Source organism: Diuraphis noxia, unplaced genomic scaffold (assembly GCF_037042655.1).
Source record: "Diuraphis noxia isolate RWA-SAM2 unplaced genomic scaffold, SU_Dnox_SAM2 contig0002, whole genome shotgun sequence".
Lineage (NCBI taxonomy): Eukaryota > Metazoa > Arthropoda > Insecta > Hemiptera > Aphididae > Diuraphis > Diuraphis noxia.
In genome coordinates, this window is record NW_028301712.1 from 21,515,091 (window position 1) to 21,531,416 (window position 16,326).

Consider the following 16,326-nt stretch of genomic DNA (forward strand, 5'->3'; position numbering starts at 1 on the left):
CTATAATTTCAATTTTAACGTCATTAGTTAATGCCTCGAGCAAATAATTAAGTATATTTTTCTTATTCTAGTTTTGTGATTTTACTATATGTTTAAAAAATAGCAACGTTTTATTTTTAGAGAATTAGCTGTAGTTAGTTTTATGGTTCACTTATTATGCATTCTATTCTACGAGCAATCTTATTAATGAATATTAATCTTACGTATCAGTATTTATTTTGAAACCTATATTGATACATATAAAAATATAATAATAAATACATCAAATTTATTACACATATAATATATATTATATTTTTAATATAATTATTATCATATATTACATATTATTGTAATATTTATACAAAATACACCGTACAGCGATGTAATAAAATATGAAATAAATTATCAAAAAGAATGAGGAAGATTAAAAAAATCACATATAAACAATACAATGTTGCAAATAAATAATACTTAGAGGTATAAATGTATAATACACAATGCATAATGATAATATATTATTATAAGACCTATACTATAATATTATATTATAAAATCAAGTAAGATACGTATATATATATATATAATATGTAAAATGTACAATGTTATCAATGCATATATATAATTTGTGGGTGAAATATAATATAACGTTGAAATGTCGATTGGGTGTCTTATTGCATTGCATTATAATAAAATGCCTCAGTAAAAAAGTAGATACCTACAATAACAGACTTCGGGTATAAACCAATTGTACCCGTGGTCGTAGGTCACGGATGATATAGTATTAATAAACGTCCAAAAAACCATAACGATATTATTTTAACGGGAATTTTTTTATAGAAATGTATTATTATGTTTTTGTCAGTGCGATGAATGATTGTTCGAAACGTTGTACTACGGAGTACCGAATGATACTATTTTTTATATCACAGAAATATTCGAGTTTAACGATAAAATATAGTAATGCAAAAATAGATCATGTAATAATAATAAAAATAATAATAATTGGACCCTGTAGACTGTAGTGTAGTAAAGTTGTGTATAGGAGGTGAACTTAATATTTGGAAGTCACATTAAATTACCTATATATGTATACGAGAGAATTATGAATTACATGAAAAAGAACGATTATTTGATCCCTTGGCCAATAAATTAATATTACAGCTGCCATCGGCGATAAAAAAAAAATTTACATTATGCAATACAACAGACTTGGATTTCGTGTTTTCGATACGAATAATATATTCGTCGGGTTTTTACTCCTATACTTTTATTTCCATCGTTCAAAAAGAATCGCTTAAACGGAAATGTTTTATTTATATCTGTCGACTATCCATCGTATAATATATTATTATAGTACTCAGATAAAGCCATTGCGGATATAGGTAAAGCACACGGGTGAAGGTAAATCGACAAGCATATTCTCATTCTCATTATATGTTTAAAAATATAGATTAACGTTTGTTTTACATGAAACAGTATTATCCTAAAATTTATATACCAAATGGACTAATCTATCCGTTTAAGTCGATCGTAAGAGCAATGTAGTTCCAGGGTCGAAAAAGTCGATTTTATTAACAGTAGACAGCTGTAGATATATTTTATACAATATTGGAGATTGTGAAACTAATTTTTTTCACGCGATGTATTGCTTTTAGCAGCCAAGGGCACAGAAGATTTGATTATTAGACAAATTTAGTGTATCTACAACCTGCCTATTTGGTGTCTAATGTTTATCCACCAAAAGTTAAAATAACAATAAGCTATTGACCGAGAGAAAATGGAACGGATAAAAAATATTTTGGTCAAAAACAAAATGATTAATATTATAATATACTATACGACTACACCTAAACTACTCTTTATTTAAAATTTTATATAATATAACATCGTGCAAAATATAAGTCCGTTTGGACATCGACTTATGTCGAGATACAACAAATTAAATGATACATTTTATATGCCATTGGTTGATCTATATATTTTTATTGATACAGAATAAATATCTTTAAAATGGACGTAAAGATACATATTTATCAGAGTGTTATAACACTCAGGAAAATGAAAAATCACAAAACGCGTAAATATTATGTAGTTTGAAAATAGTGTTACATAAATACACAAACAACGAATAAATATCGAAATTATTGATTAAGACACATTTAAAATTTATATTATTAATAACATAATACGGATAGTATAATAATATTATTACTATAATATACTACGATAAAATAGTGAGACAAAAAAAAAAAAAAAAACACCCCGCTTAATGCATCGATCTAAAACACTCGTACCAAACTATACTCTCAAAAATACTTACGAAGGAAGTGGAAGACGGCCTTCATCATACTAGCGTGGCTCAGTGTTGGCTATGTGACTATGTCTAAAAGTTATGATGTAATAAAAAAATAATTAAATTACACACACTCTTTAGTGCTTATACCAGTGACTTGTAGACTTGTAGCCATTATGTTGCCTTGTTGTTTAATATCAAATACAATATAACATAATATTAGTTAACCATAGGTATATACGAGTATAGGTACACTACTGCGCAAGTTGTTATAAAAAAATCAAATCTAAATTTGTATTTGTTCATAAACATATTATATTCTGATTTCTGGCTTACCCAGCATTATCTACCAAATTCAAAAGTGCATCGCATGATTATATTTACGAGATAATCGCCATCGAGCAAGAACTATATCACACAGTTATCAGGTATGAGTGCTACCGAGTTAAGGCGTCGTGATAATATTGATAACAGTAAGTTGTCGTAGAGGGCTCATGTGCATTTACAGGTCAGCTGGTACAAGTTTGAGGCCTGAGGTCATACAAGCACCCAGACTTAGGAATGTCGACTACAAATCAAATTTTAAAAAACAAATGATTTGTATCAAACAATTTTGTAAAATATCTTTAGACACATTTCGTATCCACAATCACTTTTTTTCTATTCCAGGCCTCATATTTAGCAAATTTGTTTTTGTTCTTGGGGTAAGGGTGTGTTTCGGACCTACAAGTTTGATAAAATTATCGTGACAGGACGGATAAAGCGTCAGACATTGGTGTGAATGGTAGCAGAATTGGAACCATCGTTTCAGTGGCGCCACGCTTTGAGTTGTATAACGATGATAATCGAGAACCTATAGAAGTCGCAAAGGTGGTATAGTGTTGTACATTGCGGGGGGAGGGGATGGGTTGACTGATATGTGGTTGAACTATAATTCACGCGTAATACAGCATAACAGGGTTCTTGACGACGGGCAACTGTTGTGGCCGCTTTTTCGGGGTGGCGAACCGTGGGTTGAACGGCCCCAGGGCTGCTTCGTTGGTAGACGACGGTTGGCGGCTGCGCTGGTGGTTATTGGGCTGTCGGTGAAACAGCAACCGGTTGAGCCGAGTAGGCGTATGGTTTTGTGACTGCCTACAGCCGGCGCCACCACCACAATCGACAGCACCGCCGTCACCACAACTGCCGTCGCCCCGGCCGCATCCGAACGCCATCACGGCACCGCCGATGACGCAACCCAACGCTCCGCATCCGAACCCTACATCGTCGTCATCGTCATTGTCGCCAAACTGATCGTCCGAGGACCAGCACCATGGACAGGCGCGTAAAGTGTGTCGGTTCAGCCACCAGTAAACCACTGGGTTGACGGCAGAGTGTGCGTGGCCCAGTAGCATAGCGGCCACGGTGGCCAGCTGGTGGACTGTGTGTCTTCTGCCGCCGCCGTCGTCTTCGTTATCGTTTTTGTCACCGTCACCGTCTTGTGTCGGTGTAAAAAACCAGTTGGTGTAGAGTAACGCAGCGGCGTATGGTAACCAACAAGCAACGAACACGCCAGCCAGTGCTACCAACACTTTGGCCAATCGTCTGCGGCTACGCGCACTCGGCGTGGGACGTTGCTTCTGCTGCTGTTGCTGTTGTGCTTGTATCTGCTGCTGCTGTTCTTGTTGAGTTGGCTGATGGGACGAATGTGGCTGTTGCTGTTGTATCACTACATCATTTACCACCTGTAAACAAGCGTTTGAATTTAATGGCTGCAGAGACACAGAATGATATAGGCTAAAACTAAATAGATCATCGTTCAATATTGTATTTCAATTTCCATTTTCATATATATATATCTGGATGAAGAACTAAAAAATAAATCGTTTATAGTATACATTACATATACTTGGATATATGATTAGATATAAAAACACGGAATGTTTAATTTAAAAAAGCGGGTAAGTGGATGTCGCTCTGCTGTACATTAGGTGGTGAGGTGGATCTCTGACTAGGGTAGGTTCGATTTAAATGCAATGATAGGTATCATTGTATACGAAAAACGATTCTGAACGGAGATGATTTGTCAGTCTAGGATATATTATATTTAAATATTGTCATATATTCTATTTTGAAACAAATATTTTATTTTTCAATTAGGACGCATTTTGCATAAGGCATGATTAATCAATTTTTCCAAAAACATTGCATGTAGTTATCATAGTTCATAATACTTTATATTATCATAGATATATACATATACCTGATTTCATAAAAATTTAAAACTCAAACACTTAAAACATTTTCCTAAGTCCTAAGACGACGCTTCGAGTTTTCTCTATAGCTAATTGAAGAAAAACTTATGGAAAACTTAATGTTGTGTTATTTATCCTTAGTTATGAACACAAACATTTTTATGATTTTTCAACTTCAGAATAATTTGCAAATATTCATGGTTTTGACGAATTTTTGTCAATATTTGAACTTCAAATGCTAATAAAAAAAATGTGTCTATGTATTCTTATAATTTTTTAATCATTATAAGAATAACTTATGAGGAACTTGCAAATTTTCGCGTTTTTCGTAAAAATTTGAACTATAAACGTTATAAAAAAATTTTGAGAAACGATTTTAATTTTTTTTAGCTACAATAAGAACAACTCATAAGGAACCTTGTATTAAATTTTTAAGTTTTTTTGGTCATCTAAATTTTTTTTACCGACACTTTTAAAAAAAATGCTCATATATTAGAAAATTTCAGTGGTCTATAAATATTTCAAAAATAGTCAAAACATTTTGAAAATTAAACTGTATATAGATATCACTAACATTAACATTTGGTGAAAATTTCAAGTATTTACAGTGATTAGTTTTTGAATTACAGCCATATAAAATAATCGATTTGGTCGAAAACTGATTTTGCGTAAAAATTTCCGTTTTTCTGTCATTTTTTTTTTTTGTTTTTCTCGATTTTTTTGAAAACTGTTGGAAAATGTTAACTATTGACCTCTATAATGCACCAAGGGTATTTATTTTTACATCGGAAACCACCCCCAAAGTTTGAAATTGAAGCATTATTTTGACTAGTTATGCTGTACACAGACACACACAAAAAAAAACACACATCATTGTAAAATCAATACAGTCATCACTTCGTTCAGAATCTAAATAACATATTGTATTATGATTTTCATTTTTCCCTGATTACCATCGGTAGTTACACTAAGACTTGGTACTATGTTATCGCTACTAAACTGGATCTTAGTAACTAGTCAGAGAATATTTGGTTTTCCTTCAACCTTTGCTCATAAAGATCCTTAAAAATTTGTGTATAACTTCATTGCTCATAAATGTGACTACAGATAATACCCTTAATAATACTTGAGCTGTTATGCTTTAGTATGATTAATTCATTGCATCTTATTGTAGTCCTTAATTTAAAGGATATCAAAAGCACTGACGTCTGAATTCAAAGTAGTATCAAAACTTGGATATAATACCTCCACTCGACGAAAACTGCAGAGTCCGTTTGAGGTCTCATTTCCGTTCGCAAAACGAGAGTTATTTACAACGCTTTCGCACGTGTACTGTGAATTAGGGTTCACATTTATCTTCCAGCTATATCTACAGCAGGATACTTTGATCTTGGAGTATTCTTATTTATGGGGATTGAGAATGAAAAAAAAGTTAAGCTATGTGTCCACGAGAAACCATTATACTTTGATTTACTTAATACAAAAAGGATATACTTAATAATTAAAAATGAGTGAGTTTATTCAATTTTCAGTGCAATCTAATATACAATAATAATTCATGAACGTAACCAAAAATATATTCTGACAATAATTTTATACATAAATGTATTTTTTTGTTATGGAAATACTATTACTTGATTTGTGTGTTATTAGTTACATAATAGCATTTTTTAACTGAAGACGAATACATAATCTTTAACCTGTTTGAAAACTTTTGTAAGGATTATACTTTTAAGTAGACTTATTATAATAGTTCTATCTCATAAATTAAATTGTCGATAACATAACATAATTTTCAATTGTTTATAAAATGTTGACTTCTAAATGCTTTTTTATTTTTTTTTGGAAAATCATTCTAATAAAGCAGTTCTAAATCAAAATATACAAATGAATATCAAATATTAATTATATACCTATTTAATAAAAATAGGAGATTAATATATTATATATTGACATTTTATATAAATAATGTTGATGTTTATTCATAAATAATTTTATTGTTAGCGTAAACGGTTTTATCAAATACAAAATATTATGAAAATCATGAGTACCTACTACTGATATGAGTAGTTCATATATGCAGTAATGCACATCGGTAAAACCATTTATCTTACACGGAACTATGATTATTTTTTTAGTGTATATTGACTTGTAAGTAAAAATGTATATAAAATATGCAAATTTCAACTCATTTTTTCAGCTTAAAGATTAAAGCACATTGTTATGCGTTGGATTTTGTCATTAGTATCTTTTTAACGACTTCCAAAATAATTAAATAAATACAAGAAGGTGCAGATTATTGTTTTTAATTTCAATAATCTCTCGTGTGCGTCGTTATGATGAAATGGGACACGAATAATGACAAAAAATAACTTGACTCGTAAAATCGATAAGGTACAAACAAATAAAAATAAAAACGCCCAAAATGAATTTACGGAAAATCAGATATACCTGATAAACAAAAACAATAAACAGTCAAACTCGTTAGCCCACATCCGTTGGAACCGATCGATGCAATCTGTGACCATTGAAAATTTTTAATCTGAAATCATCTCCTCGCTTCAATAACATTACCGTCGGTAGATAATAGTTATATTATACACGAGAGTATAATGAATTTATCTGTAGGTAACGAAAACATAGAGGCTCAGTGACGGTAGGTCTTCGGAAATCAAATAAACATCCATGCGGTGATTTTTATTTGATTTCTATGGTCATTAAATAATACATGTTAATTTATGAACGCAATAACATGATATTATGTAAATGTCAAATAGGTAAGAGCGTGAAAATTTAAACCACTTGGTATTTTATATAAAAAGCAAAAATTAGGTTACTTATATAGAATAACTTTATTTTAAATGTAACTCTTTACTGAACGGATTATTTGTTGTCTATGTTATTTACTGATCAGTATAAACTAATTTTATATCCATGATAAGTTTATTTTTTCTAACATAATATAAACCTCATAGATTTAAAATATATTTTGTTTAGTATAAATTATGAATACTATTGTAAAATATAAACTTAAATAGGTATACCTATTGATAATAAATGTATCCGATAATATCGGATCTATTGTGATAAATCACATTTATAATAGCAAAAGAATATAAAATTGTCATAATCAATGATATTTCCCTGGAGTAATTGAAAATTCTTATTTTACGTCCTCCTCCCAACCCTCAAAAAAAAAAAAATTAAAAAAAATTTAAGTAAAGTAAATTAAATTTGTTCAAAAATAGTGGTACAAAGGTCAACCAGTGATCCAACGCCAGTAGATAATTCCACCATTTAACACTAATATATTAATTGGATATTGAAAAACAATTTTAACCAAAGATTTTATTTATTTGTTTTTTTTTTTGCTTTGGAATTACTTAAATGATATTGATTTTAGGCAACGGCTGTACAGCTCTTTATAAAATTCTTAATGGCACGTGATGTGATGGGTTTTAAAATTGAAACACGAGAGAGTTTAGTGTATTAGCATTTTTATGAGATGCCCTTCCTCCTTAAAATCACTCCATTAACAATTACTACTCTCCAACCATTCTTCAATAGAAATGTTATTTTGCTTAGTACGAAACGTACAACAGTTACTCTTCTCTTAAAACGTCTCATCCATCTATATATGATACAATTCACTGTATAAATTGAATTTTAGTTAAATTTTTTTCTTATTTTAGATGCCTATATTATTTTAAACTTTTAAAGATATAACTTCTAGCCGTATGCTACTTAAATTATAGTTCTAGAAACACTAGCAGTAATATCGATCTATATCGATAAGAACGAACCGCAAACGAACTTGACACGATTTATTCGTATCGTGTACAAAATACATTATAATAACATACGATGGATGTAAAGCTGATGGTTTATTTTCCCATGTTTGTGAATTATAATGGTATTACCGCGAACATGTATTATATGTTGTAGTGTTATCTCTCACACTCGGTGCCTACAGTATTACACCGTGGTAGTTGGTAGGTATCACCTAAATAAAAATAAAAGTAAAAATAAAGCTGTTTTGACTTAGAAAATATATTTAATTTCCTGTCGGCATCGAAAACACGCCATTGCAACATTATAGATAATCATGCCAATATGATTTGTCGTACCTATATACTACATTTAGGTCTACTTTTTTAAAGTATACAAACACGTTGTTCACTAATTAAAACTTGTCCTATTTTTTTACTGTCAAACTATAAATACATATTTTTAGTAATCTTCAAAAGGTTTGTCTTAAAATTCAGTATATATGATACTGAATTTTGAATATGATACTAAGTAATAAATATTTAACTAATTTCATGCATAGGCAATTATTTTATTAGGAAAATGTACAAGTATTTTGAACATCTTTTACATTTCAAATTTCAAATCAGCTAAATTTTGCAACTCTTGTTTAGTTTATAATATTCATACTCGTTTATTGGAAATTATAAATTCTTACATTGTGCACTAAAATGTATTTATGTTTTATTGATGTTAATATTAATTTAAAATAAAATAACTTTGGATTTATATTTGATTATAAACTCATATTTACTCATATAACAATATTCAGTTAATAATATCTAATGGCTACTATGTTATAGTCCATTATAAACAAGAAACAACTATTAACAAACAAAGGAAACATATTTTTTATAATTGCGTATTTTTGAAGAAGGTATCTTTAATAATAATTCAATTTGAATCTATGTCATTAGCTTATTATTATTGTGTATACTTTATAATAAAATGTATAGTAGAAAAAATAGAAAAAGTAAAAGAAACAAAGGAAGTATTGTCTTGAAATCGTATAGCGAAATGGATTAGATTGAGATTAGAGGGACTTTGATCGGAGTTTTTTCCAAAATAAAAATAAAAATAGAAATGTTAATATAATATAAGAGGATTTTTAATTATTTGTATAATGCTAATTCACGTGTTCGTTTAAGTTTTAAGTTAGTATGGATGATAGCTGCAAACAAACGATTTTTTAATTCTCGTTAGGCCATTTTATGGGCTAGTAATGTAAAACGGTAATACACCCGCCTATTCTCCAATAACCAATAATTAACTTCAACAATAATTTACTTCTTGCTCACCTTTAATATTTAGAATTTAAAATAATGGAAAAAATATGAATGTGTGGTGCGCAGTGTGAAATGATGTAGATGTGACTCAGGGAGGATACATGGGGAGAAACCCAGCCTGAACGTATTTTAGCATAAAGCAATTAATATCATTTCATTCATTTCCAAAATGAAAAAAATTGGTAACATTTTTTTTTTTACTAGCTAAAGTATGAATATTTATTAAATAGGTACTTAAATATTGATATTTTTCAAAAGGTACTGGCTACTGTCCAATACAAATTTACTTTGAATAGAACCGTTGTATAAATCCTTAATAGAAACAATTATATCGTAGATAGTGGCTAACAATAATAGAATCTAAACAAAAATAATAATAGATTTCAAAATTTTAACTTCGAATGCTCATAAAAAATTATTTTGGAGTTACGTTCAACTTGTTAGTAATTTTCACAAACAAAAACTGACGAAGATCTTGTATAACATTTTCAAGTTTATTGACGAAGCAAACAACTTTTTATTTACATTAATTTTTAAAAAAACTAGCGATAATTTTAAATTTCATATATTTATAAATAGCTCAACATTATTCAAAGTATTTTAAAAGTTGTGTGATGCATAGAAAATGTGAATATAAACATTCGGTGAAAATATCATGTGCTTAAGGTAATTTTTTAGAGTTTCGCCAAATCCCAAAATATATTTCACGTGAAATTTCCTGTTTTTAAGGATTTTTTTTTTTAAATTACCTATTGAAAGTACCGGCAAGAATTTCTCATACAAAACTACCTTCAAATTAGAATATTTAAACATTATATTAACTACTTTTTGTGTATTTAAGCACATTAAATGAAAAGAAAAAAAATACATTGTAGTAAAATAAGTAGGTACATTAATTGCTACGCTAAAAATCTAAAAAGTGATTCAAAAGAACCTATATAATAAAAAAATGAGCCTGGTCACCTGCGGTAATAACGAAGAGTAAAACAAACACAAAAAACTAAGTTAAGAAAAATAATGTCAATTCTGACACAACAACGTAGTTACGGTAACTGACCGATAAAGACTTCACGGAGATTACATACTTTAATCGATAAAAAAATAAATATAAATTAAATAAATATAAATAAATAAATAAGAATGTTTGTGCTATGTAAGAGCTATTCTAATCGTGACTATGAAATTAATATGTTGTCTGTGTTTATTTCGTCATGGCAGCAACAGTTATTATTATTATTATTAATTATTCAATGCGATCGTTGATTTTACTCTTATCTTCGGAATTGAAAAATGTTTAGTCTAATAACAGCTTTGTGGAAATTAGTATTTTTGGTGAAAATTTAATAATGCCAAACTTGAAACTGTTATTTATAATTTATAAATATTGCGTTGATTACGAAGGACATAATAATATAGAGAATAGTTAATTCTATGCTATTAAAATACATTTGAATTAAATTTTGTTCTATAACCAATTGCATACTTGTTGTGCTATAGTTTTTATACTAAAAAAAAAAAGAAAAAAACTCCTAGGTACTTTTAACGCAATACAATATTAATTATATGCAAACCAGCATTAATGATTGTATACAAACGTGAAAGGTTTCTTACAGATAACACTTATAATAGTAATAATTTCATTTGTAGGGCATTTATATAACTGTAAAAATTAAAATAAATTTCATATAGTAAAATACGACCATAATTTTTCAAAAATTTAATAAAAACCAAATATATAAATATGCATCTTGAAGATTTAAAAGACTTCGGGACTTTGTTATTAACAAATACAGGGTATTCCAGCTAATAAGGGCCCCGGTTAATATGGACATCAATGTAATATTTGCAAAATGGTACAATTATAATTTATGTCAACTATATTGCCAACCGATTAATATGAGCAAATGAGTTTGGCATCAATTTGTTCACATTAAAAGGAGTTCACTGTATTATTTATTATGAATTCAACAAGTACCTAACATTGTAATACTTATAGCCATCACCAGTTATGTTTTTTTAACTAGCCAAATGCATATTTTTTTATCCATTTCGTAGTAAGTAATTATAGCAAGTATTTATAAGCGGACAATCAGAATTTATATATTAATTTATCCTATATTATCATACACAAAAGCGACATTCGGGTGACAATATAATATTATTAAGACTTAGTAAAAAATGATCATAATATATCGAAATCTATAGCGGCCAACGTTTGACGGTAAACTTTACGAACATGCAAGAGCTCTGAAACCAAGCTTCAAAGTGCTACTGATACCACTCTGCATATATGTATCAAGTGCTACTGACCTTGGACTGGACAGTTGTATTCTTCTGTATGGATGCCACCAGGATCACTTGCTTGGACTCGGCCGTCATTAAGGGCATGGGCAGTGGCAATTGACCGCGGGCCGCGGCCGCCTTGAGTGACGTGATGTACAGCGTCCTGCTGACGGCCCGCTGGCTGAACGTGACGGCGGCCCACGGTACGGCGAACACGACGGTCACGTAGCAGGCCTCGTAGTACCACGTCCACTGCATGTCAATGATCAGCTGACGGACCGGCCACGCGTACCGCGGCACCGAGATGACCACGGCCACCGTCCACGCGGTTGCCACGCCAGACACCAGATATGCGACGTGTTTGTCTCGGTGCAACCTGTTGTGCCGTGGGTGTTTGATTGACGCGTACCGGTCGATCGACTGCGTCATGAGACTCAGCGTACTGGCCGCTACCGGTATATACTACAAGGAAAACAAATAAAAAACCATATTTATAAAATATTATTATTATATATATGTATATATATATATATATATATATGAATGTCAGATACCACTAACTCCCTCATCACAATAATTTCATAAACTACAAAACGGATGAACTTAAAATTTGAAATAAGGGGTTTCTACTAACCTATCGATCTAGATGAGCACTAATAAAGAATTTTCAAAAAATAAAAATTTAAAGGGTGATCCACCAATGATTTTGAAATTCACGATATAAATCATTTTTTCAAATTTCTTACGTCATTTTTCAAAATTCAAACTACTTTCTTTAATATTGAAAATATCAAATATTATTAATATTTTAAATTTGATCTTGACTATATAATGCTCAAATAACAGGTGGTTTAGTTGCACGTAAACCACTTGAGGTGGCTGTATGGTAAACGATCGAATACATTCTAAGGTGAAAAATTTTTAATACACTAAAAACCATCGCGGGACAAACGATGCAATGAAAACGACATAATTTGTATACCTAACTATAGAATTTTAGAGTTAGATATTTTATCCACCTCGTGGGATTAATATTATCATTACTACTCGTATGATCACAATATTTCAATCCTTATCATCTCAGTGAGTCTCTCAGGTCCTCCTCTATTTGACATGGAGAACACCGGGTGGATGGCTATGTTGAATATTATTTGAGTAACGAAAAATTATTATTTTTTGTTTTTGCATATTGTTGCAGTTGTTGAATATTATTGCATAGGTTACAGAAAATAAAACAGTTTTATTACGATTGAATAGATTATTAATTTAAGACCAGTATTTTAACGGATTTACCCTGTCAATCCATCACTGGCATTATTAAATTTGTCATAGGCAACATTACATATTCCAGCTGTAGTATTTATACTGACTGCATAAAGTCAGTCCTAAATCACTGACCCTGCAAATTTAAATCCACAGTTTATGAACGATTTTCATAAAACATTTGACAGCAAATTCAGGCAAAAAAACAGTTAATGGTTATAGTTGAATATAATTTTAGACCTGTAATTTATATTAAGTCAAAACAACCAAAATAGCAGTGTGAAAAATATTCATGGTTTAACATAGTTTAAGAAGATGTAAATCCATGGTAATTTAATTAATTGTCACGGGCGATGCCGTGCAGGATCAGTTAGTAATAATAATATTATCTTTTAGTAATGGGAATTTCAACATAAACAAAAATGTCGGTAAATATTTTAAAGACACATTTTTTCTAATTCACGAGTTTAGACTTCAACAACACAGGTTTTTAGCCTACATTTGATCAAAAGTTAAACAAAGAATATATATACATTACATTTTGGAATAAACTTTACAACATTCTTATTATTATTATTTACAATGGATAGTTTGAGTTTATATTAAGGAAGAATGTAATAATTGCAGCTGTGTTCTCTTTTTTGATGGCTTGGTGGGGTGAAACAGTTTAGGCAAGTTAAGCGAGAATGGCCTATTTTGGTTCAAGTGACGGTTACTTCTCCACTTATTTTTGTGCCTGGAGAGTAGTGGAATTTCTTAACGAATAATTTTGTATTTCTCAGTTTGTTGGTGAAGGGTAGATTTTTCCAAAAAAGTTACATTCTTCCATTATATTCCAATGGATTATGCCAAAGGTTTCGAAAGAGGAAGAAGAGTTGATTTGAGTGGATTGTGGAGATGTAATGGATTCATAGGATGATGAAAGACACTTTTTATAATAGAAAAAAATGCTATTTATATTACCAATTTCTATACAAAATATTATTTTTTTATTTTGAGCTATAATAATTATGTTAAAAAAATTCGAAATTTTTTTCCATACCTACGAAATTCTTCTTTTTTCTAGCTAAATTACACGAAACTTATAACTTTTGTGTATAATAAATATTTTTTTTAGATATGAAAAATTAAATAAATTAATAATATTAAAAATAATATACGTACATTGTTTGTAAACTTACGAAGATACAAATGAGTTAAGTTAAAAATAAGTTATTAAATATTAAAACATTGAGCTAGTATGTTAAGCTAATAATATTTTAATAAGTTAGAAAATAACTTAATTTTTAACCTATTAAATCGTTTTTGTCTAGCCTTGAAGATATAATATAAATACGATTTTTTTTTTTAATTTTAACTTTTAAGTTCAAATTTAGACGAATCAAAATATTTAAACGATGAATAACGATTGAAGTAATTTTTTTATAAATTATAAATATCTTTTGCGGGGAATTTTTATTATTTGAAATGAGCATATAATATGATATATAATGCTTGACGAAAGTAAAATAATAAAATAAATTATTATTTTAACATTAATTATTACAATTCCTACAGTTGTGTACTAAATGTATAATATATAAAATACTTTTAGAATTTCTTTACAAAATTTATATGTGTTAATATAATTCTATTTGTGTAGGCAGGCTAAAGTTGGATTCTTACGCAACAACTGTCGTTTCTATATTTTCTTAAACTCATGAAATTTGTAGAAATAAACCATTATCAGAGAGATGGATGAATTAACAATTAAAAAATATAATAATTATTTTATGCAGTGGACGAATAGACATTAAGTTAAATATAAACGAATCTTAAACTTTAATTTTTTCTAAAAATTACCAACCAAAATAATAATAATAATTTAAAATATCCTACCTTTGCTATAAATATTAAACAAACTTAGAGTAGGTTATTAATTACAATGATATTTATTATTATTAATTATTATTGCTGAAGTTTAACATAGGCCCAATTAACTAAGGCAGTTTTATAACAGTGAATAAAAACTAAATTTACAGATTATAATACAATCTACAATGCATTATCATAGTTATTTGAGATATTTGTCCCATTAACTAGTAGTTAAAATATTATTATGAAATTAAAATTTCAAAAAAAATTCAAACTCTGAAATTTGGTAAGGTTAAAAAGTACATTTTAATAACGTAAGTGAGTATTATAAGATTGTTTACGTAGGTATAGGAATGCATTATAATAACATTATAAATATGCAATGAAAGATAGAAAAAATCGAAAACATCGCTTCGTTAAACCCACTACAATATAGATATTTTAATATTATAGAAACTTTTTATTGATCCGGGCGTATAACTTGTCTACCTATATAATATGGGTATAACTTTAACATATAATATATGAAAAAGTGCCAAATTAATGACTGTTCGCTCACGATATTTTGAATTTTAATTAAATAAATAAATGATTTTATCAGATACATGATAACTATGGCCTACCTTCTATATTGTATGTTTTTATCAAACCGAGCTATATAATACATGAGGGATATTTTGAACTCGTGCGAGATTGCTTTTTATTAAATTGCAGTACATTACAAAAAAAGGTAAGCAATAGTAGGTATCGTTCTGCTTTATAGTAGGTGTCGTGTGGGTCACTGCAGTAATGGTTGTATTGAATTTCAATTCAAATATAAATCATGGCATACAAAAAACGATTCTGAGCGAATATGGTTTGTCAACCTATATTACCTAACCTTAGTATATTTTAAGATATTATCGCTATTAAAGTAATTTAGTTCCCTATTATCGAGTTATTGATGAGGTTGAATTAATTTTGTCTAAAACATTGCAATTCAAAATGTCGTATGTTTAAAATATAATTACAACTTTAAATGTTGTGAGTACTCGCGAATAATATTTTTAAACTACATTAAAGTAACTAAAATCGTAGATTTTCTTTGATTAAATATTTAATTTCATCCAAAATTTAAATTAAAAAAATCTGTTGAAAATATCTATTTTATTGTCTATTATTAGCTAGCCCAAAAAGAATAAAAATATTAAAAAAATTCTAATGCATATATTTGATTAATTGCAGTTATTCGTTTTTAGGTTACATAAACAAAAAAAGAAAATTAATATTATGACAATTGGTTTTCGTAAAATTCCCTGCTTTTTTCCTTAAAAAATCATTAAAA

General features: G+C 29.1%; 1 protein-coding gene across 2 annotated transcripts in view; it reads right to left on the bottom strand.

Annotated features, from left to right (window-relative positions):
- Positions 1–356: 356 nt before the first annotated feature.
- Positions 357–16,326, bottom strand: part of LOC107166000 (tachykinin-like peptides receptor 86C) — a 116,003-nt gene continuing 100,033 nt past the window's right edge. For both annotated transcript variants that reach the window (XM_015514474.2, XM_089219469.1), the window contains 2 exons: positions 11,913–12,347; positions 357–3,999 (listed from right to left, as the gene is read on the bottom strand). In XM_015514474.2, the coding sequence (XP_015369960.1) occupies positions 3,211–3,999; positions 11,913–12,347 (1,224 nt within the window). In that variant the 3' untranslated portion in view covers positions 357–3,210. The remainder of the gene's footprint in view (positions 4,000–11,912; positions 12,348–16,326) is intronic.